The 24945-nt window shown below is 42.9% G+C and overlaps 1 protein-coding gene across 1 annotated transcript in view; it reads right to left on the bottom strand.

Annotated features, from left to right (window-relative positions):
- Window positions 1-306: 306 nt before the first annotated feature.
- The window catches only part of MYLK3 (myosin light chain kinase 3), a 179619-nt gene continuing 154980 nt past the window's right edge, over window positions 307-24945 (bottom strand). Inside the window, 4 exon segments of the mRNA XM_030205054.1 lie at window positions 307-1033; window positions 11872-12004; window positions 14581-14733; window positions 19940-20068. Coding sequence (XP_030060914.1) covers window positions 959-1033; window positions 11872-12004; window positions 14581-14733; window positions 19940-20068 — 490 coding nt within the window. The 3' untranslated portion in view covers window positions 307-958.

Below are 24945 nucleotides of genomic sequence, written 5' to 3'. Positions count from 1 at the left end.
GGGCGGATGGAGAGGGGAAGCGTCGAACTGGGGGGGGGGGAGAATGGAAGAGGTGACCTTGGTAGGGGTGGAGAGGGGAAGCGGCGGCCTCGTGGGCAAGTGGAGAGGGCGGGGAAGCTGCGTACTTGGGGCGGGGGTGGAGAGAGGAGGTGACGAACCTCGTGGGGAGTGGAAACAGAGCTGGGCTTCCTTGATTCGTCGAGTGTCTTTGCTCCGCCCTCGACTGTGACGCGAGGGCGGGGCAGACACTGAAGGCCAAACCGGATATCTCGGGCGCCTCAAGTTCCGGCTTGAGGCTTCATCGAACGTTGGAGGTGCCTTTTATATATAGAGATAATTAAGTATACTGAGGTTTAATGCCCTTGATTTCATTCTAGGATAGTGATTCCCCAAAATCTGTCCAGGAGGATCTCCATCCAGATAGATTTTTAGGATATATCCAATGAGTATGCATGAGACAGATTTGCATGCAGTGCTTTCATATATACTGAAAATCAAACTAGATGGAGATTCCCCAGGAAAGGTTTGGAAACCACTTGTCTAAGAAAACTATATTGAATATGTATTTCTTATTTTCCTTACATATACAACTCTTATCTCTAATCAAATTCCTAAGATTCCCAGTACAAGAACATTGCCTTAAACAAACATACACGTCTTTTATTTGACCTGCCTAAAATCAATAAAATATGTAGCTCATATTCATTAAATAAATTATATTCTAGAAGTCACTCACAGAAAAGCATCTAATGTCCCAGGTGCCTGTTGACCTCAACAAGCATTTCCAGAATCATTAGACAACTGTGACTAGTACACTAAGATTAACCATGCTTTGCTCTGCAAAAATTTGTATCTGAAATGTAATTTAGTATAAAGAACTGAATAGGTGTTCACAAGGCAGATCTCCAGAAGGTTCAAAGTCCAGCTTTTCAGTATTATCTCTGGCGGCAAGAACAGTCTATGTTGAGTTCACAGACCCTGTGCGCTGGAGCTTCCTCAATCTGTAAGCGGCTGTCACTGCATAGAAGTGTTTCTGTGAAGCAAAAAGAAAGAGCTAATGTTAGGCTTCCATCACTAGGGGGACGAGAAGGAATCCATCACTAGGGGAATGAGAAGGAAGAACAGAGAAGTGAACACACACATAGATTAATCTCTTGGCCTATTTAATAATAGTATATCTACCTATTAGGATGTACATTCATTTAAAAATAAATGAAAAACGACTTCCGGTGACGTCACCATCCCGGATGGCGGTCTAGGATCGGAGCTCCTGAATAAACCTATAAATCCAGCTAACTTGAGCACCTAAATATTGCTATTTCACCCTACTTACTTGTCGGAGGTGATCTGGAGTGGGACCAGCGAAGTGATGTCTCAAAAATCGAAGGCTATAGCAACCAAAAGTGGAGCGCGAAGCAGCGTGCGAGTATCCAAGATGGACGGGCGCCATGCTTCCTCACAGAACGAGGAGCCGTCGGACTCCGAATCCATGCGATCAGACGAAGACGCAAGTAGTAGTCGGGGACTGCACTTTGCGAGGCTGTTTCGTGATCTCCGCAAGGATTTGGCGCTTATGAAAACTGATATTGTAGAGCGAATTGATAATTTGAGAGGCGAGATTAAGGAAGTTGGGTCCCGTATTGATGATCTTGAAGTACGGGTCGAGGAGCATGTGGAAAATGTGCTGCAGATGCGTCAAAGAGAGGACGAACTTGCTACTCAAATGGAAGATATGCAGTATAAAATGGATGATATCGAAAACAGAGGCCGGCGCAATAATTTGAGACTTCGAGGGGTACCGGAAGCGGGTAATCAGGAGGATGTAACACGCATAGTACAAGAGATATGCACGCAGATCCTGATGGCCGCCCCTGGTAGTACGGTGCCTGAAATTGAGAGAGCTCATCGCGCCCTGGGAAAACCCGTGAATAACAAACCAAGAGATATCGTAGTACGCTTCTGGAAGTACACGGATAAGGAACAGCTGCTTACCCTGGCCAGGCAGAAGCCTGAACTTAAGTTTAATGAGGCTCCAGTGGGAGTTTATCAAGATCTTTCTGCTTTTACACTACAGCAGAGGCGAAGCATGAAACCTATTTTGGATGTTTTGAACCAACACCATATCAAGTACCGATGGGCATTTCCCTTTGCGCTATGCTTTGAGGTGGAAGGCAAGCAGCATAGATTTCGCACAGCTGATGGGGCCAGGTTGATCTTGCAACAAGCGGGCCTTATCGGCCCAGAGCTTGCGACTCCCGTAGCGAAGGCGAACAACAGAGAGAAAATACGTCAATGGCAACAGGTCTTTAATAAGGCCAAAAAACAAAAAGTGACTGAGACCAACTTGCCACCATGAACTGGTAACATTTACTTCCTCCTTACGGAGAGATGACGTTTCCTTTTTGAATATGAGACAAGTAAGATGCAGATTGAATATAGGGTGCCTGCGGAGTCATAGCTTAGGTTTTGGGGGGCTTAATGGCTCTGGGCAATTTAGGGGAAGGGTTTGGTGACCTTGCTTGGGAAGTGTGAGAATATCAGGGGGTTTTTATCCTCTGTTTGGCTCACCTTGGGGATGTTTTGTTGTGTTCTAGGGCAAGGGGGAGGGAGTGGGTGGGATACAATGTTTCCTTACAGGGTTCATAATGTTGGATTGTTGACATGTGTTTGGCAAGATGGGACTTAACTTGAAGATAGTTACGCTAAATGTGAAGGGTCTTAATGCTCCAAGAAAGAGACAAGCGATTTGGCAGGAATTAATTCGTTTACAACCGCAGGTAATAATGCTGCAAGAGACTCACCTAAAGCGTACCCATGAACATTTATTTCATCATGCCTTATACCCTAAGATTTTTTTCGCATCTGACATTTCTAATAAAAAGCAGAGGGGGGTGGCAATGCTCTTTCGGAAGGATCTTCCGGTGCAGATTCAACATGTGAAACGAGACTCTCAGGGTAGATTTATCTTGGTCCGAGGGGTTCTTGAAAATAAAACTGTAACCTGGGGTTGTGTGTATGGCCCTAACACAGGGCAACCTTCCTTCTACAGTTTGCTTAAAAAGCAAATTCAATCATTTGTAGAGGGACAACTTATCCTAGGTGGAGACTTTAACGCAACCCTGCATCCGGCCATGGATAAGACGGGCCCTGTGTCGAAGAATGACAAGATTAATGCTAAACACCTGAACAGTTTTTTGCAGGACTTGGGAATATATGATTCTTGGCGAGACCTTCACCCCACGGACAGAGATTACTCTTTTTATTCTCCAGTGCATGCTTCTTACTCCAGAATTGACTATCTTTTTCTTGACAAATCCCTAGGGGGTCAGCACAGAACTACTCATATTGGAAGTATTACGATATCAGACCACGCAACATGTGTGGTATCATTAGAATGGTCAGGTGGTGTGACACGAGGTTCTCATTGGATGTTTAATAACACAATGTTAAGCCAAGAGGCTATATGTAAAGAATATATTAATGTATTTAAGGAATATCTCCATTTTAATATGAACTCAGGACCCTCCTTGTCAGTGGTATGGGATGCTCTTAAAGCAGTGTCCCGAGGTCACTTTATGAAAGTAGCAGGGAAACTTAAAAGACAGAAAGAAGCTGAGATGTTATACTGGAGGGGGCAGATCAGAGAACTGGAACTTAAACATAAACGTACGGGCTCCAATAGAGTTTATAAATCATTGCAACTAGCCCGCCTGCAATTGGAGGCTTTGCTGTCTAGGGATCTTGCATTTCTTAATGAGAAGTTAAGGTTGGGAGGATATGTGCAACGTAACAAGATCAGTAGACAACTAGCCATAAAATTGCGAAAATTGCAGGCTGAACGTAATGTATTTAGAATTAAAGGCCAAGGTGGAGACACCCTTAGAACATCTCAAGAGATTAGAGACAGATTCTGTAACTTTTATGCAGAATTATATACCCGTGACTCGTCAATAAGCGATGAGGCTATCCATGCATATCTTGAGGCGATGGAACTACCCTCTCTTACTCCAGAGCAAAAGGTAATGCTGGGGGCTCCGGCTGAGGTGCAGGAAGTTTTGGCAGCCATTAAAACATTGAAGAATGGTAAGTCACCTGGACTGGACGGATACACGGGTGAATTTTATAAGGCCTTTGCACCTCAGCTGGCGCCTCTTTTAACAGAGGTTTTCAATCATGTGCGCTCTGGAGGGGACCTTCCACCTACAATGAAAGATGCATGGATTGCAGTCATTCCTAAACCCCAAAAGGATGTTTTGGACTGTGCATCATACCGTCCTATATCGATATTGAATGTCGATGTCCGTATCCTAGCTAAAGTAATGGCCGTTAGAATGAACTCTGTCTTACCAACCCTGGTTCATCCAGATCAGGTGGGGTTTGTCCCTAATAGGCAGGCTTCTGATAATATCAGGCGCACTCTAGACATTATGTACATAGCGAAACAACGTGCAATACCCTATTGTCTACTTAGTATTGATGCAGAAAAGGCATTTGATAGGGTACACTGGGCCTTTCTACACAGTGTACTAGAGCGGTTTGGCTTTGGGCCTTATTTTAATAATTGGATTGGAGAATTATACTCAAAACCAAAAGCAAGTGTCAGGATTAACGGTCAGGCATCTTCTTCCTTTGAGTTACAAAGGGGCACCCGTCAGGGATGTCCCCTTTCACCTTTATTATTTGCTCTAGTGATGGAGCCATTAGCTCATAGTATTAGGACTGACCCTGAGATTCAGGGGGTGAGAGCAGGGGGGTGGGAATCTAAAATTGCTCTCTTTGCTGACGATGTCCTATTGACTTTGTCGTCCCCCTTGGAATCAATACCGAGGGTATTTCAGGTGATGGAGAGATATGGTCAAGTATCAGGTTTCAAAATTAATATGACTAAGACAGAGGCATTAGCCATAGGACTGGCAGAAAGAGATTACTGCACATGTCGGCAACTTTACCCTCTGAAGTGGAAGGCTAAGAGTATAAGATACCTGGGAGTTTCATTACTCGTACTTTTGAGGAAATAAACAATGCCAATTATACTCCCTTGTTGAAAATTATCCAAAATGACTTAGCTAGGTGGGACTCTTTAGACTTGTCATGGTTTGGCAGGATTGCCACTGTAAAGATGAACGTTTTGCCTCGGCTGCTCTACCTTTTTCAAGCTATACCGCTGCCCTTAGCAGAACAGGTACTCCGGTCAATGCAGACTAGGATACAAAAATTTGTTTGGCATGGGGGTCACCCTAGGATTCCCTGCTCTGTTTTGTATAAAGCCCGTAAAACTAGAGGCGGGTTAGGGGTTCCTAATTTAGTACTATATCACAGAGCAGCCCAAGCTAAGGCAGCAGTGGAATGGTTCCAGGAGCCTGTACATAAACTATGGGTGCGGCTAGAACAGTATATGATCCGCAGTCCGCTGAAATTGGGGCATCTGCTGTGGCTGCCGCCTAGACACAGACGCTTGGGATTAGACTTATGCCCTATCATTCAGTTTACACTAACATGCTGGGACAGGTTAGAGCGACTGAAGGACTTCTATAATTCTAGGCTGTCACCTATAGCATATAATATGGCATTTACGCAGGGGTGTATTCCCTCTACATTTACTAGATGGAAAAGACAAGGTTTAGATCTGTGGGGGCAAATGGTGGAAAAAGGAAGCTTTATAGCTTTCAGGGAACTAGCAGAAACATATCACTTGCCTTCCAAGGATAACTATGCTTACTGTCAACTCATTCATTTTCTTGGCAGCCCAGGGATCAGGGAAAAACTGTTTGGAGATGTGACATTTTTAGAGGAAATGTGTGTAAGAGATTTGGGCTCCAAGGGTCTGATCTCTTTGTTATATAGATACCTGAGGGATGCGCTACCGACATCCTGTAGACACCGCACCAGTTGGGAAAAAGAATTGGGTGTTTCATACGAAAAAGGGGAATGGGAGCGGATGGAGCGTGCCTCGGTACGTGTTTCCCCCGCTGTTAACATTCAGGAAAATAGTGTTAAAGTACTGTATCGCTGGTATCTAACACCGGTACGACTGAATCGCATGTTTCCAAAGGTCTCGCCTAAGTGTTGGAGAAATTGTGGGCAATCGGGTACACTAGGCCATATCTGGTGGACTTGCAGGAAGGTTAAAGCGTTCTGGAAAGCGATCCAATACAGACTCCAAGTGTGGGTCAGATCTCTTATCCCTTGGGACCCGGCAATATTCTTATTTAACAGGCCTATTTTAGGGATATCAGCGGAAGGGAGGGCGTTGGCACAGGCATGTTTTTGTGCTGGCCGTGTGACCATTGCTAGATCCTGGAAGCAGTGTAATAGCCCTTCAATAGTGAAATGGACACATCTGTTGGAATACATAGCTGAACAAGAACGATTAATGGCAAGGGAGAGAAACACAATGACTAAGTGGACGAAGATATGGATCCCCTTTGTGTCTGTGGGGTAGTCATGGGACATGTCAGGGCATGTGTATGATCAAAATTGTATGAACCTTGTGGGGGGCGGGGGGAGGGGGTTTAGGATGGTTTCTTTATCTTTGTACAAAAATATAACTGGGTCGCATTTGTTTGATTGTGGGGGTTTTTGCTTTGGTAGAACCTCCACAGCAGATGAATCTAATTGTTTGGTAATGTAATGTTGCACTGTTTTGTATAATGTCTGATTGCTGGATTCATCAATAAACACTTGGTTTAAAATTAAAAAAAAAAAAAAATAAATGAAAAACAATTAATTGTTTCAACTCGTGAACAGCGGCGTAGTCAACGGCCAATTTTGGGAGGGCCTGAGTCCAAAGTTGGTGGACATGAAATTCTCTCTCTCTCTTCCCACCAGTGATCCAGCATCTCCTCTGTCTCTCAAACCCCCTCCTCCCCCTCCCCCATGTACCTTTTAAAACTCCCCTTCTAGAGGTCATTGTCAGCAAGCAGCAATCATACACACTGTTCATGGCCGACCCTAGAGACTTCCCCAGAAATGCCAAGTCACACGCATTTAGGCCCCTTCACAGATCATACACTTAAGGGGCCTGATATTACGCAGAGGCCCCCTGCTCCCTAACTAGGGTTGCCAACCAGCCACTCTAGGCTCCCTGCCTCCATGGTCTAGGAACTCTCTCGCTCCCTTACCCCCCACAGGTGTGGAAGCTCTCCCTCCTCATCCCCTCCCCTCCAACTCCAGCAGTATCTCCTCCTTCCCCTCCTACCACAGTCCTCGAAATTCAGTGAGTTGTGGGCAGCGCTAAAGATCGGCTGCTGCTTCCAGCTGCCCCAGTCCTTCTCTCTGCTTGGTCCCACCTTTTTGATGCAACTTCCTGTACGTGTGACAGTGGAGATACCAGATGAGATGGTGTAATGGAAGGATTTTAGAGACTGCTTTTCAACTCTATTTAAGTGGCCAGCAGTGCACTCACTCATTAAAATGATTGTTTAACTTTGATTGTGTGAAAATATGTTGGAATGTAGAAGATAAGACATAGCTCTAATTAATTTGGTATGTGAAGGGAGAGGTGGAGCCTGTTTCGAGTTCAGACTGGCCACCTGGACTGAGAAACATGACCACATTCCCACAGTATGGCTTGTTTACCAAAACAGAGAAATTCTCAAGCATCCTGTAATTTTCCTTAGCTCTGAACATGAGTTCTAAGCCTAATAAAAAAGGGGGGGGGGGCCTCTTACAGTGAAACCAGAAGCTCATCTATGGATGGATGCATTGCAAAGAACCAGACTCCTGGTCATGAGACTCCGGCTTTGCTGAAAAAGGGGCTTCTCTCAGCTGATGTAAAAAGCCTGGATGATGTAAGGACCAGTGATGTATGTATAGGTATTGTTTATGTATAATATATCATTGCTTCTTTTCCTGGTCTAGAAACTCCTAGCATTGCTTGGATGTAGGGACCAGTGATGTAATGATTGTTTCTTTTTAACTATAGATAGGTATTATTGATGGGTGGTGGACATGGAGAGAAGTGCCAAATAGAAAAGGAAACTCTGGCAAGATAGTTAAGAAAAGACAGTGGAAAGCAGAACTCAGAGACTGGGACCAACACCATTAGAAAAAGAAAATGACCAGATGACAAAGGTAGAAAAAGAATTTTATTTTCTATTTATTGATTAGAATATGTCAGTTTTTTTGGAATGTGAATCTCCCAGAACTGGTTTTATACATGGCAGGAGCCCGCAAGAAAAACCTCACCACTCATTGGCCTTCAGTATAGGGTAGTAAATCTCAAGCTTTGAGATGGGCCACCCTTGGAGTCTCTGCTTCCCTCTAATGCAGCTTCTTGTTTCTGCATAGACAGGACTGTGTCAGAGGAAAAGCTCTGGGGTTGGCTAAAAGCAGCATGTATGAATCACTGCGAAATTGCCGGTGAAGTTTTAAAAAGTACACTGGGGTGGAGGGGGTTGAGAGACTGTGGAAGATGCTGGATCATTGGTGGGGCAAGACGAGGGGAGGGGAGAGTGAGATGCCGAACGTGGGCAGGGGAAAGTAAAAATGAGAAGGAGAGACACCAGAGAGTAGAGGAAGTTAGGTGGGCGGCATGCTCAATGAAAGGCCCTGGGAAGAACACTGAGGTCTTCATCTGGTGGGGCTTGGGCATCCCTGCTAGCCACAACAAGGATGCACCAGTGCTTGGTGGGTCTGAGCCCAAAGTGTATGGGCCCCTGTGTATCTGAATCCACCCATGGTTACATCACTGCTCCTGAACCTTATTGGAAGTGATCATAAAAAGAGGTTTGTTTCAAATATACAAAAAATATTTCACAGAGAATATGTCCTAATCTTAAATGATTGTTCAACTGTCCTGCAATAGGAAAAGTTGTAGAGCAGTATGGGAATGAATTCCTGTATGTATATGATACATTTTTAATATTAATATTTCAGCTATCTTTTAGTAAGAAACTTCATTTTAACCCTTTTTTTCTGTTTTAGCACATCTCTCCCTCTCCCTTCCATCCCTGCGGTCCTCCATCCTTGTCCAGCAGCTGCAGAGATTAAGATAAGCAGCCTTCTGCCACCATCAGGGCCTTCCCTCTGGTGCATTCTGTCTAAGCAAAAACAGGAAGTTGCACCAGATGAGGCATGAAGACCCCGAGGCTGGCAGAAAGCTACCTGTCTTAATTGCTACCGCTGCTGGCGACAAAAAGAATGACAGGGGCCCACAGAGATGCGAGAATAGGGGAGGAAAGAAAAAAGAGAGATGCAGAACTTGTGGAGGGATGAGGTATGGAGAAGAGGAGAGAGATATCAGACTTGGGATAAATTTTCAATGGGCAACTGCATGGCTGGGCCCCCTTTGTGTAGGGGCCCAGGACAGCTGCCCCCTTTGCCCACTGGTAAAAGTGGCCCTGGCCATAGAATTAACAAACCCATGATTAGCATGTTTATTTTAATAGAGGGAAACCAGCAATTAGAGATGCAGAGATGGCTGAAATGCAGGAAGGTCATATCTTCATTAGTGTACAGTTGTCAATTAGTGCTAAATATATTTTCCTATAATTTTCACTGTTTTTTTTTGGGGGGGGGGGGAATCATCAGAATATCCTGCAACAAACACTGCTAGAAAGCTTTCATATAAAGCAGTGAAGTGCAAATCCCCATTGATCCTTTTTTTTTCCTTTTAAACCCCAATTTCACTCAAGTGGTAATTAAATCTTTTTTTGAAAAATTCTGCAATGTGGTAATAAAATAACATCAATTTTATGTAACTTAACTGGCAGCAACTTTCAATGAAGAGAGAACCTCCGCCGACATGGCCAGGTTTCGAATTCTTCGTCAGGGAAGAGGTTCAAGCGCAGTTAAGCACAGAATTCTACAGAGAATTTTTTTTTTGGGGGGGGGGGGGGGGGACATCAGAATATCCTCTCTAGAATTCTGTGCTTAACTACGCTTGAACCTCTTCCCTGACGAAGAATTCGAAAACCGGCCATGTCAGCGGAGGTTCTCTCTTCATTGAAAGTTGCTGCCAGTTAAGTTAATTGATGTTATTTTATTACCACATTGCAAAATTTCTCAAAAAAAGATTTAAATTACCACTTGAGTGAAATAAGGATCAATGAGGATTTGCACTTCACTGCTTTATGAAAGCTTTCTAACAGTGTTTGTTTTACGATATTTTGATGATCCCCCCCCCAAAAAAAAAAACAGAGAAAAAAATAGAAAAATATGTTTAGCACTAATTGACAACTATACACTAATGAAGATATGTAGTGCCTGGGATTGTGCATATATTATGTAAACTACTGTGTTGTCCACGCACCTTTCAATTTAAACTTGTCCTATTAATTGAAATGCAGGAAGAGTATTCACTTACAGCCATCCCTACTGCTGTTAGGGTGCAGAACCAGGAGAAGGTACGCTCATTAGAGGGTGTCGGCAGCAAGGGAGCACCAAGGCCACAACTGAAGGTATCTCAGAACTCCCTCATTCATTCTGAGCAGTGCCTACAATAGATCTTTCAAGAACTTACTAATTTAGTGAAATCATCATTGGAACGTGTAGATTCATAGGAAGGAGCTATTGAAAAGCTTTATGGTTCCTTAGCACCCAAAGCTAGATAGCATAGCCACAAAGGTAATGAGCGATACTGCCAAGGCCAAGAGCACCTCCAGCAAAGGCAGATCATGAAGAGAGTGTAGGAAATGTCCCTTGGAAAATTAAATTAATGGAAATAACAGAAAAGGGCAAACAAAACACCTGCTCTGTGTTACGTGCGTCAGCTAACTACTCATGGACTTTGGCTCCAGGGGGGGGCGATTGTTACCTCTCTGGAGTTTAAAACCAGCTCAAAAACCTTGACATTCTCTGGATCTCAGCTACTTAATTAGCTCCCTTGGACACCCGGTTTTATAAAATGCTGCACTTACATGCTTAAGCAGCCAAATCAGTGTAAGTGCATTGAAAGCCCTAAGTGATGCTGTTCTCGTTTTGAATGTGGCAATAGCCAGTCTTAAATAAGCACTTCGGAAATCTTCATATGTAAGCGACAATTTAATATTAGTGATTTTGCACACAGTTAGTTCGATGTTCAAAGGGACTTAAATGTTTACCAGCCGCTGCTAAATGTAGAAGTCCCCTATCCATGGATTTTCAGCTGCACTAACCAGATAGTACCACTGAAAATCTAATTATCATGGCACTTATACAGGAAATGTCAGGGTGGACTGAAGGTGGAATGTCCAATTATACAGATAGTGGTGATATTCAGCTACTATCTGTACAGTTATGCAGTTCAATTTAGGCCAGAAAAAAGCTGTCCTAAATTACATCACATAGCTATATGTAAAGCAGCTGAATATTACTGCTATAGAATAAAACAGGGGTTCTCTACCTAGTCCTTGGACAAACCTAGCCAGACAGGTTTTCAGGATACACACAATGAATATGCATGAGATAGATTTGCACTCAATGGAGGTAGTGCATTGCAAATTTATCTCATGCATATTCATTATGGATATTCTGAAAACCTGATTGGCTAGGTATATCTCGAGGACTGGTCTGAAAACCCCTGGTATAGATCAAGAAAATTTGATGAACAGGAGACGACAGGTGTGTGCTTGGCCCATTATCTGGCCTGAAGCCAGTATGCGGAGCTTGTCATCATATCAATTACATTGTTTTGGGTGTTTCAAGATGGCAGTGACTGCATTGAGGAGAATGAAAACCTCCTTGGATGGAGTGACTTCAGCCTTATGACATCACGTCAACTCCTGTTAGTCAAACCTCCTTGGTATAGGTAATAGTGGCTGCCCCCTATCCGCAGCACTGAATATATGTTTTTAAAAAACAGGCTCACCACATAAAATTGCAGTTAGCATATTATAAGCAAGAATAGCTAAAAATATTTACAGTAGACATAGATTGTTCACATTCACTAACCTTCCATTTTCTCTGGGCCAGGTAACTCTGCAGTAACACCTGAGACTTGAGGCGCATCCTGAATGTCTTAGCTTTTGCAGGCAAGTCATTTAACCACTTGTGCTTCAGACATTGTGCTGCACTTATCCTGCAGCTGAGAGGGAAAAAAGAGGTTAGTGGAAAATGTTGGCGACCCTCTTCAGATTCCATTTGTAGCTTATAGCAGATGGTGTGTCATTGTGCCTGCAGTACCCTTTAGGGATTTTGGAAGCCGTTACCTTTATAAAGAAAGTTCAGAAATGGAAATGCTTAAGACCCTGTTTCCAAAAATAATATTAAAACTTGATTTTTGGAAGCAGGGATCCCTGATAGAGTAGTCTTCCATTATACAGCATCCACACCTCCTCCTCCCCACTATAAAAAAAATGTTGCAATTCTTGAACCTTATTGGGCATAGGATTCATAGGGCCTGAACTGCCAAAAAGGCTTGTCCCAAAAATGTTAAATGAGGGAAAACCTTTGCATGTCAAACCTATATTATTTTATTTCCCCAGTGAATATACGAAGGAACTTACAAAACCAAGGCATTTACCAAAAAAGAGTCATTCACATAAATATCTGCTTATTCATCTCTTTCTGGGTCAAATAGATGTATTTTAAGTACATCTACAGCTAATTAAAAACCCAATTCAGGTACTTACCACAACAGTCACTCACATAAATACCTGTCTATTCATTCTAGGTCAAATGAATCTATTTTAAGCAAATCTACAGCAAATCAAAAACTCAGTTCATAAATCTTTTTCCCCATACATACAGAATAAGGGCAAGGCATTAAGTGGAAAAAATTCCAAATCAAATAAACAAGGCATTGACCATTCACATGATCAAAATTAGCTTATACACCATCATGGTTAGTATTTTCCCCCCTGTAACCTGAATTTTTCTACCACACTTCAGGTTTGATCAAAACCCAACTTAGGCAACATAGTAAGAAGGAAGAAATATGATAAACTCAATAAAAAGCAACTTTAGAGAGCAAGACACATGGGGACACCTGTTTGGTCAAGCAGAAAAAAACAAAACTGAGGAGACCACTCTACGTGGAAAGGACCACATATGCTCAGAACTCTGGAAGAGCAGCTTCATCCCAGTGTTACTGGATGACATCACTCACTTGTGTTCCTGACTCAATCCTGCTTGTCAATAGAAAATAGAGTATTCACTGTTATCCGTTACCCCAATTAGATCAGAAAAACACAACCATCCAAAGCAGAGCTGGTGCAAGGAGACTGGCTAGCCTAGGCAAAAAGGCTTACACTCAACCTCAGTTTTCAGGTCCCTAGCACATTGGCTTCCCACATTAAGATTTTGATAATTTCAAGGGCATGGAGTGGCAGAGTGGCCTAATGGTTTGCACACTGGTCTTGCAATCCAGAGGTGGCTGGTTCAAATCCCACTGCTGCTACTTATGATCCAACATCCAAATAAATAAAAAGGGTGTTAGAGGCATAGCAAAGGCATGGATGTCCTTCTCACAGAAACACCCACATTTTGGACGTCCTCAACTGCCATCGCAGGGACGGAGGCATAGCAAAGGACATAATCTAAAAAAAAAAAATGACAAAAGTTTTTGAAGTTGTTTTTTCAGGGTGGGAGGTGGTTAGTGACCACTGGGGAAGTCAGGGGAGGTCATTCCCGATTCCCTCCAGTGGTCATCTGGTCAGTTCGGGCACCTTTTTGATGCTTGGTCATGAAACAAAATGGACCAAGTAAAGTTGGCCAAATGCTCGTCAGGGACCCTTCTTTTTTCCATTATCGGCCGAGGACGCCCATCTGTTAACCACACCCCGTCCCGCCTTCTGTACACTGCCGACATGCCCCCTTGAAGTTTGGTCGTCCCCACGACGGAAAGCAGTTGAGGACGCCCAAAATCGGCTTTCGATTTGTGTCAGAAGATGGGTGCCCTTTTCATTCGAAAATAAGCAGGACAGTGGATTATTGAATACTAGTAAAAAAGCCCCGTTTCTGATACAAATGAAACGGGGGCTAGCAAGGTTTTCTTCTGTGTGCATGTGGGAGTGTGTGTGTCCCTGCCCTCTGCCCTCTCTCCCTTCCCCTGTGCTGTCTGTCCTCTCTGTCCCCTCCCCCCTCGGAGTCGAGTCCTTCAGTGTTAAGTTTCCTGCTGTGCTGTGTTTGTGTTACAGAGATAGTGAGGGCTTCTGCCCTCTCTCCCCTCCCCCCTCTCAGTCCTTCACTGTTACAGAGAGAGCGATTTGATTTCGTGCTTTGCTGTGTTTTCCTTCACTGTTTGTGTTAAAGAGAGAGCGAGGGCGGGGCAGACACTCATGAGGAAGCGGATATCTCTCCCCCTTCACACTTCCGGCTGGAGGCTTCATTTAGAACGTTGGTGGTGCCTTTTATATAGAGAGATGTTGCATTGTTCATAGTTGGGAATGGACACCACCTTTCATGTCTGGTCAGTTTTTGAAGAATAGTGACTAGTTATTTGCAAACTGATTTTCATAAATAGCATATGGGGGGGAGGGAGGGGATGTTACTTGGTTATTTGTTGTTTATTTATCTGCTTTGTATTTTGTTTTCAGAAATTTAATAAACATGATTATAACTAAATTACTGTTCTTTACTTCACTTTAAATTATATCAGTTTACATTGTTCTATAAAGAACGCCGCCGGCAACACAATAAAGGAAACACTCTATACATTACCTTTTTTCTTTTACCAGCAGTTGTAGAATAAAGTCCTTGGCCTCTTCTGAGACTTGTTCAAATGCATCTGCATCAAAATCCCAACTGCAGTTAATTATAAAGTTCATCGTCTCCGTGTCATTTTCGCCTAAGAATGGAGATAAGCCGCTAAGCCTAAAAGAGAAGAAAGAAAACATTTAAAGCTCTGGCCAGGAAACCTTAGACTATTCATGCATGTTTTTGTTGTTCCTTATCGCTGTAAGATTCTGTTCTCTTAATGACACCATTTTGATGCATACCAGATGTCTTGACTATGGTCTTGATGCAATAAGCCATGCGATAGAAAGCAGGTCTAAGCTTACTGTACAGTGTTCTAACACTCGCTAAAAATATCATTTACTCCTGAACCTCCCTCCCCCCCCCCCAAAAAAAAAAGAGGAAAGTTTAATGAGAAATTGGGGAGAGAAGAAACCTTTGGTCACAGTGAGTTTCAAAAGCAGATTTTCACCATCTGTATTGCATTGAGAAAATAAGAGAGGTTCCTAACTACAGCAGCTATAGTAGAAATTCATCAATTTCATAAAATGTTACACGGCTGAGCTAAACAGAGATGGTGGTGGAAAACACCTTAAGTTAATTATTCACTGAAGGAAAGACATGGAGCCACATTTATACACTTTGGGGGATATTATCCACTAAAGGGGGTACAAAGTAAAATGGGTTTGTTAATGCAAGCACAAAGAGGAAGGATAGCTGAAGCTATGGGGGGGGGGGGGGGGGAGGTCAGGGAATTTACTCACCGTAATAAAAGAGGAACATACTGACAGTGACCTGGTGATTAGGAAGGGGGACCTGGAGGTTCAGGATTCTGTTGTTCAGAGATTCTGTGCTTGCCTTTTTGGCTGAGCCAGCAAGTTGTTCTCTATTGGAGAGACCCTGGAACTTTTAGTTACATAGCTGTGAGAAAAACTGGTATTATGGGCCATAGCAGAAAAAAGTACCCTATGAGTTCCTCCTGAAGATTGACAATGGGGAAGCTGTTCTCTTTTGGGGAAACCCTGTTACTACTGGTTGTAGAGTCCTGTTGGCATTCTGGGCCACAGCAGGAACCCTAGAGGCACCTCATGTAGATGGGAAAATTAGCAACCCTGGGAGACGCTCAGGGCACTTGGTCCTTGGGATTGGCTCTGGGTGAATCAGAAGGCCTGGGGATCCATTCAGCCCCGGGTCCAGTGGCAAAGGAGGCCCTTGGGAGTGAGATCAGGGCAAGGCCTTTGAAGACACAGGGGGTGCCCAAGGCCCAGCAGTGGAAAGCTTCCAGAGTGCAGTTGGCACCATGAACAGAGCAGTGGCTCATGGGGAGAAGATCGGCACCTGGAGCCCAGCAGAGGAGGTAGCTCCAGGAAGCGCACTCGTCGCCTGAAGCTTGGCAGCAGGGATTGGCCAAAACCAGTCCAGCTCAGCTTCCCTTGGATGTATAAAAGCCACCAGCCCTGAATGCTCCACCAGGAAAGTGAGACTTGGGGACTGGGTGGCAGAAGGACCAGGGAAGGACATAAGAAAGGAGTAAGGAGTGGGACACATCACAGGCCACACTACCACACCCATATACTCAGCCTAGCGTGACAGGAAGGAACCAGGAGTTGTTTTGTAGGCAAAAGGACTAATGGATTCAAAGAGTATTGAACTAATTGGTTAAAAGAGTACTAGCTATAAGAGAAGTAATTGGTTAAATGTGTTGGTATTAGACTGTGTGATATATGGTTCATGGTCTTCTATACATTTCAGAGGTTATCTCAAAACAAAGCTTTAATCACTGCTAAATCTTTCAACGCTTTTATATATCTGTTTAGTAAAACCTGTTCATAGTTCAATAAAACTGTTTAGCTTCTTGTCGACATCTTTGTTCACAGAGGTCATTTTGGGGTTTCCGGGGAGGGGGGAAGAAGAGGGTAACCCCACCTGCTAATGCTTTTCTTCCCCAGGTGGAGGCATCAGGCACCAAATGCTCATGGGACCGATGCCCACAGGGACTCCAGCCAGGAAGGGCCCCGGACCCAGAGATGCCCACAAAGGGGCGTTACACTCCCAATACCGTAAACTGTTAAACAAATTTATTTATTTATTTATTTATTGCATTTGTATCCCACATTATCCCACCTCTTTGCAGGCTCAATGTGGCTTACAATTCATCATGGATACTGGAAGTAGAAGAGAATATACATTTGGTTACGGAGGGTTAGGTGTTACATGGTGGTGAAATACATAATAGTGTTAAAGCAGCAGACATTATAAGACAATTCTGGAAGTTTTAAAGATTATACAGTTACACATGTTGATCTTTGTGATATATCTTGTCAAAGAGATAGGTTTTCAGTAGTTTTCGGAAATTGGTCAGTTCATAAGTCGTTTTCAGGTTCCGTGGCAACGCGTTCCATAGCTGCGTGCTCGAATAGGAAAAGGTAGATGCATGCATCAATTTGTATTTCAGACCTTTACACTTGGGAGGATGAAGATTAAGGAAAGTGCGAGAGGACTTTTTTGCATTCCTTGGTGGTAATTCTATTAGGTCTGACATGTAGGCAGGAGCGTTACCATGGATTATTTTATGGACTAGGGTGCAGAGTTTGAATGTGATGCGTTCTTTTAGTGGAAGCCAGTGTAGTTTTTCTCGTAGGGGTTTCGCACTTTCATATTTTGGTGAGCCGAATATTAGTCTGGCTGCCGTGTTCTGGGCCATTTGGAGCTTTTTAAGTATTTGCTCTTTGCAACCTGCGTAGAGTGAGTTACAGTAGTCCAGATGACTGAGTACCAATGATTGTACCAGATTGCGGAAGACAGTCCTTGGGAAGAATGCTCTAACTCTTTTTAGTTTCCACATTGAATGAAACATCTTTTTAGTTATGTTTTTCGCAAATTGCTACAGCATCAAAATGTATGTGCTGACAAAAAAAGATAGCACATACCGCAGCAGTAATCTGCAGTGGTTTGCTGCTTTGCAAACAAAATGTCTCCCTCCCTTTCTTGCATGAACAGGTATTGATATGCAGGTATGTACTGACAGGAAGACAGACATTTTTTAAAATGCCAGACTCATTCCCTGACCCCCTACCCCTACCTAAAAAAATTCCCTGATGACTTGGGGAGGAGATGGCCATGCCTCCTTGGCTCCTCCACAACTCCCATTGGGCTATCTGGTTCAGGGCAGCCCAGATCAGGACCACCCCTGGCTCTCATGGCCTGAGTCAGGACACAGCTGGATGGGGCACCTGGAACAGAGGCCTGTGACCAGAAAGTCTCCATGCTTCTGGACCTCTCAGAACAATAATATTTACCTGATCCACAGAAGCTTCCAGCTGCACCCTCTGTGTCCTATGTTATGACATATCGCTAGGGGGTCAATCTGCCAAATAAGGCATTGTCTCCCTTATTTGTGATGCATTGTTTTATTTGGCATACCGATTCCTAGCAGTGCATCCCAAAGCACCACAAGGGTCAGGGAATGCCATTTTGGAAGACAGCAGCGGCAGAAGCAGGAGTGAGTGGACATCATTCCTACCTCCTGACGTACATAAGTACATAAGTATTGCCATACTGGGAAAGACCAAAGGTCCATCGAGCCCAGCATCCTGTTTCCAACAGTGGTCAATCCAGGTCACAAATACCTGGCAAGACCCCAAAAATGTAAAAAACATTTTATACTGCTTATCCCAGAAATAGTGGATTTTCCCCATTTAATAATGGACTATGGATTTTTCCATTAGGAAGCCGTCCAAACCTTTTTAAAACTCCGCTAAGCTAACCACTACTACTACTACTATTTAGCATTTCTATAGCGCTACAAGGTATACGCAGCGCTGCACAAACATAGAAGAAAGACAGTCCCTGCTCAAAGAGCTTACAATCTAATAGACAAAAAATAAATAAAGTAAGCAAATCAAATCAATTAATGTGGACGGGAAGGAAGAGAGGAGGGTAGGTGGAGGCGAGTGGTTACAAGTGGTTACGAGTCAAAAGCAATGTTAAAGAGGTGGGCTTTCAGTCTAGATTTAAAGGTGGCCAAGGATGGGGCAAGACGTAGGGGCTCAAGAAGTTTATTCCAGGCGTAGGGTGCAGCGAGACAGAAGGCGCGAAGTCTGGAGTTGGCAGTAGTGGAGAAGGGACCAGATAAGAAGGATTTATCCATGGAGCGGAGTGCACGGGAAGGGGTGTAGGGAAGGACGAGTGTGGAGAGATACTGGGGAGCAGCAGAGTACTACTACCACCTTTACCACATTCTCTGGCAACGAATTCCACATAGAGGTGGATGGGAGTGTCAGGAACCCAAGGGTGCTTCGGCCACTGGGGACATTTGTTGTGGGGTGGGGGGGTCTAAGGATCCACTTGGGCAACCAAAGCCATGATTGTGGGGTCAAGTCATGGGAGGTCTGGTGGCCCACTTGGGCCTCCAGGAATCATTGTGGAACAGAGTCATCTGAGATAAAGTGTTGTACTTCACCTTAGATGACCCTTTTGTTCTTGTGCCTCATCTTTGCTCCAGCCCTGAGCTACAGTAAAGATTCAACGCTACAAGTCAGGTTTAAAAAAAAAAAAAACATGCTAAAATTTACGATGGATTCTTTACATTGGGAGTGATTTAAAATTCAGGCTTTTGCCCCTTAGTGCAGTAGTTTTATCACAGATTTTGCTGCACAAGAAAATCAGAAGAAACCACTGTGCATTGGGACCTGTGTTAGTATACTTGCCCCTTTCAGACATCTTCTTGGTCAGCTCCTAGAGAACTGCCAGTCACACTAGTTCAGTCTGTAAAAAAGTGGAAAGTAACCCTAGAGCTGGGGATAAAAGTTCTGCTTGAGAAACACTGAATGAATTATCATGATAGAAAATATTGATGTGGCATTCTGGACCATTGTCAGAGCACCCATACTAATAAACTGGCCTAGCACTGGAAATTTATGATTGGCACATGACAGGGATAACTGATGCCAAGATTCTCCCCTTCCCCCAGTGCAACTGTACAACTTAGAGAGATCACAGCACTTAAAACTGTACAGCCAAAAATGTTATGGTTTAAGTTTCCCACTGTAATCAGGGCCTAAATAACAAGAATACCTCTTACTCTTTTAATTATTGAGGGCTTTCTTCATTACTACTTGAATCTGGGATGCCATTAATTAAAAAGGCATAAGAAATCAATCACCTTTGTGTCAGTACACCGAATGCTATGCAAAGAAACAAATGTGGCTGAGACAAGTACTGTAGATCCAGAGAGGTGAAAAATGAAAGAACACTGAGGCTATACAGTACAGAAGAGTATCATAAAACTATGAACACCATTCTGAAGACGAATACAATATCTTAACCCGCATGACTTACTCACAGCATGTATGTGATGACGCCTACACTCCACATGTCTGTTGGGAATGAAACAAAATCATAGTTTACCACTTCAGGAGCCAGGAATTCTGGAGTGCCAAAATTCACTTTCAGTTTCTCACGAGGCTTGTACCTTCATCAGAAATAAAAAAGGCATTGGTGAGTGACAACCTCGTCACCTTACTTCAAGGAACTTGAACACTAATCATTGTCCTCACAGACTCAAAATGGGAGAAAACATTTAACAGTAGGGCCCCTATTAGTGATCAATGTTAACTGCGCATCAGCAAAAGAACATTCAAAAGACAATTCTATAACAGCGCACTTAAAATTACTTGACACGTGTGCATTGACACATACAAAACCAGCACTTATGGGCATAAACGGCAGCAAAATGACTGACCGCTATTCTGTAAGGGTGCGATAAGTGGCATAGAGTGTAAATGCAATGGGTTGTTCACATGGATGGTGCATGGGAGGGCACGGACATGGTTATTACTTATGCATACAACTTACAGAATACAATAAGTTAAACGTGTCCTTGCTGCATTAAGGTGTCCATAGTTATACCAGCTCTATGTAACTATGGGCATCTAAATGTGAAGAATGGGGAATGCTAGTATTTTATAATGCAATTTGGGTGCTCAAGTGTCATTATAGGATAGGCTCTCCTTGTGTGGCATTGGGACACCCTGAAAAGAGGTGCCTACTTGTCTGTTTTCTTTTAAGTATCTTCATTTGGAAAATTCCAAATATTGTATTAAATGTAATTACATTTTGCATCATCCTTAACAGCTTACAGCATGTCATTTGGTATTCGGCATTTTCATAAGAGAGGAGACAAACGAAGCATTTGATTCACAAGATTTGTGTGTTTATTTTCTTCGGTGTAGAATATTACACTGTAACACCAGAGATTGATCAAGACCCCTGAGGCAGGCCTTAGGGCTGAAACACGGCCATGTCAGGTAGGGTTTTAGTATTTCAAATAAAGACTTCTTTGTTATCCCCCTTGGATTGTCCTCACTTCTTTTTTTGCATCTCACGGTTCTGTGAGGTTCTTTTTTTTTTTACTTCCTTTTTTGTTGTTTCATGTAATTGCCTATTGCTCATGTTTGATCTATTCTTACTGTACACCACCTTGAGTGAACTCCTTCAAAAAGGCGGTAAATAAATCCTAATTAATTAATTAAACATTACAACTCTGACTTTTTGCCACTATTATCTGCATATAGATATGCTGAAAAGTTGTCCAACAATACGGATTTTTTTGAGAATGCAAATGAGATACAAAGGATTTGCTTCATAAAATAGTCAAAAACAATTCAGACAATAAGAAAGCGGTATTGTAGCAAGCAGAATGAGCGATGGCAATAGCATAGCCATCTAGATATTAAGCAGAAAGATAAAACTGCAGCATACACCAGTGGCAAAATCAGGAAGCAGTTTTCTTACAACATTGCATGACCAGGAAGGTGAGAGAGAGGAGCTCTGAAGAGAAATTAACAATCTTCCTAGTGTTATTTCTTTGGAAGTCCAAAGCAAAACTGAGCTAGTTGATACAAACAGAAAGATCTTCACTTGTGTGGGAGTAACTTTATGGAACTTTTTTCTGCAGGTAATCAGATATGTGTATTATTATACAAGAAAGTCATAAGTATTGCCATACTGGGACAGGCCAAAGGTCCATCAGGCTGAGATCGCTAAGAGAAGACGATTCAAAGATAAGTTTGATATTGTTTGATACTTTTGATATTTGTGTTGATATATGCTATTTGCAACATTTCAAGCAACAAATTGCAATATATATGTTATACTCAATGATTTTTAAGACAAGCAAAGAGGAAAATAAAATAAAATAGAGGGGTTTTTGCCAATTAAGAGAGGCTGTTCAGCGAGTCTGTAAATACAATAATATTCAGACCACCAACATACAGAGGCATTTTCCCTATTTGAAATCTCATTTCGTCAAGAGAATAGATAAAATTAAAAAAATTAAACATTAAAAATTTATTTTAAAAATCTCTGTTTTTGAAGAAAAATTTATTATACAGCCACACTGCAGAAAAACCACTGATTAGTTGTCACTAGTCCTCAGATTTAGGTGGTTTAGTTCTTGACATATTTGAAAAGATTATTAATCTGAGTACCATTCAGCTTTTGGGGGGGAGGTGCTACCATACAAAGTATTGCACCTCCAGGTTCAAAAATAAATAAACTGGAACTTGAATACATGAAAACAAACACTGCCTTACGCTAGGCAAATTATACCTCGCCAGGTGGTTACAAAGGAGTTGTGAGACAAGAACCCCCTGAATGTTTTGGTATATGGCAGCTAAAACTGCACCGTATAATATATTTATTTATTTATTTACTTACTTACTTACTTACTTACTTACTTACTTATATTTACCTGTTAAAAATTTATGAGACAGTTGCCCAAAATGCTCCAAACATGTATAATCTATTGTTCTCTAGTGAAAAGATTGTTAAGAACTTTAGACTCAACATTGACACAAAACTGGCTAAACAGTGGAGGAGTGGCTTAGTGGTTAGGGTGGTGGACTCGGGTCCTGAGGAACTGAGTTCAATCCCCACTTCAAGCACAGGCAGCTCCATGTGACTCTGGGCAAGTCACTTAACCCTCCATTGCCCCAGGTACAAATAAGTACCTGTATATAATATGTAAGCCGCATTGAGCCTGCCATAAGTGGGAAAGCATGGGGTATAAATGTAACAAAAATAAACATATTTGCCATTTTATCAAAAACATTTCAGATATAATGATGTCATTGGAGGAGTGGCCTAGTGGTTAGGGTGGTGGACATTGGTCCTGAGGAACTGAGTTCAATTCCCAGCACAGGCAGCTCCTTGTGACTCTGGGCAAGTCACTTAACCCTCCATTGCCTGCCGCATTGAGCCTGCCATGAGTGGGAAAGCACAGGGTACAAATGTAATAAAAAAAATTTGATGCTCAAAGAAAGCAGCTATAAAATCCAGCTTATTTATATTGTTAATACTTTCTTATTATTAGTTCAGTTTCTTGGCCCCACAAACAGCTGAAGTGGGGAATAGGAGGTGGCCTAAATTCTGGGTCACATATACAGCAAAAACATATATCCTTTCCTCTGTACTAGATATACATATATATTCTGCCTGAAAGACTATAGCTGACAAGTGGATCCTCCAGTTCACTAAAAAAAAAAAAACCTTATAAAAAGATGGAATGGCACGTGTTAGCCTAATCCCCTGTTGCTGGTCAAACTGTGCAGAAGGCAATAAGGAATCCCTTTACTAAGAGGCTGTAAGCCCATGGTGAGCTTATCGCACCCCAATCTGAAGCCACCACCGGCCCAACGCAAGCACCGTGGTAGTTCCACCGCCAGCGCGCAGCATTTCCGGTACTAGCAGAAATATTCAAAAACTATTTCTGCAGGGGGTTACCCAGCGTTGAGCAGCGCCACACACTACCTGGTTACTGCTGGGTTAGCATAACATAGTAACATAGTAAATAACGGCAGATAAAGACCTGAACGGTCCATCCAGTCTGCCCAACAAGATAAACTCATTTTACATGGTGTGTAATACTTTATATGTATATCCAAGTTTGATTTGTCCCTGCCTTTCTCAGGGCACAGACCGTAGAAGTCCACCCTGCACCGGTTTTATCCTCCAAATACCGGCTTTGCCACCCAAAGTCTGCTAAGATTCCATAGATCCATTCCTTCTAAACAGGATTCCTTTGTGTTTATCCCATGCATGTTTGAATTCCATTACCACTTTCATCTCCACCATCTCCCGCGGGAGGGCATTCCACGTATCCACCACCCCCTCCGTGAAAAAATACTTCCTGACATTACTCCTGCCCCCCTGCAACCTCAATTCATGTCCTCTAGTTCTACCACCTTCCCGTCTCCGGAAAAGGTTCGTATGCGGATTAATACCTTTCAAATATTTGAACGTCTGTATCACGACACCCCTGTTTCTCCTTTCCTCCAAAGTATACATGTTCAGATCGGCAAGTCTCTCCTCGTACGGTTTGCAACGCAAATCCCATACCATTTTCGTAGCTTTTCTTTGCACCGCTTCCAGACTTTTTACATATTTAGCCAGATATGGCCTCCAAAACTGAACACAGTACTCCAATTGGGGCCTCACCAACGACTTGTAGAGGGGCATCAACACCTCCTTTCTTCTGCTGGTTATACCCCTCTCTATGCAGCCTAGCATCCTTCTAGCCACGGCCGTCGTCTTGTCACATTGTTTCTTCGCCTTCATATCCTCCGGCACCAACACCCCAAGGTCTCTCTCCTGAGTCGAGCTTGCTAATCTCTCCCCTCCTATTCGGTATCTTACTGCCACCTCAAAGCAATCTTACCGCATGGCCATTTCTTTTTTCCAGCCTTTTTACCCCCTGCAGTAAAAAGGGCCTCAGTACATGGCAAAAATGTCCCCCGCCGCTAGCGCAGGGCCCTTTTTACCACAACTTTAGTAAAAGGGCCCCTAATAGTCTCTTTGAATGTGTGCTGGGCATATTTCAGTAGAGAGAGACAGTTTTTGTGAGTTCCTCAGCTGAGATTAGAAACAGCAGGGTGTATATCAGCAGTAGGGCTATACACTCCTTTGAAATGAGATAGGAAGTAACTATGTTGTTTCATATCATGATAGAAAAAGGCTGTGCTTTGTTGGGGCATGCCCAGCATGTTCTCTGCAGTTACCATACTGAAATGTTCTTTACTGCACATTAAGCTTGGTTGTTTGAAGTTTTGTGCTCATGAGGAGGCTGTAAGTGCACCCATGCAAATTGCACAAGTGACAGCACACAGTAAATACCATGCAGTGTGCAGTCCACGCCCATTCTCTTATGCTTATTAGCTGTTTCATTAGTATTATTCTTACATCATTTTATATCTTTGTTATTTGAATCTCAGTAATGTTAAATGTGTATATTCACATTTAACAGCACTGAATTTGTGAATTCAGCTTTTTCTGCAGAGTGTTTAAGCCCCG

The sequence above is a fragment of the Microcaecilia unicolor genome, chromosome 5 (genome assembly GCF_901765095.1).
Source record: "Microcaecilia unicolor chromosome 5, aMicUni1.1, whole genome shotgun sequence".
Classification (NCBI taxonomy): domain Eukaryota; kingdom Metazoa; phylum Chordata; class Amphibia; order Gymnophiona; family Siphonopidae; genus Microcaecilia; species Microcaecilia unicolor.
This window is presented reverse-complemented; position numbering and strand designations above follow the sequence as displayed.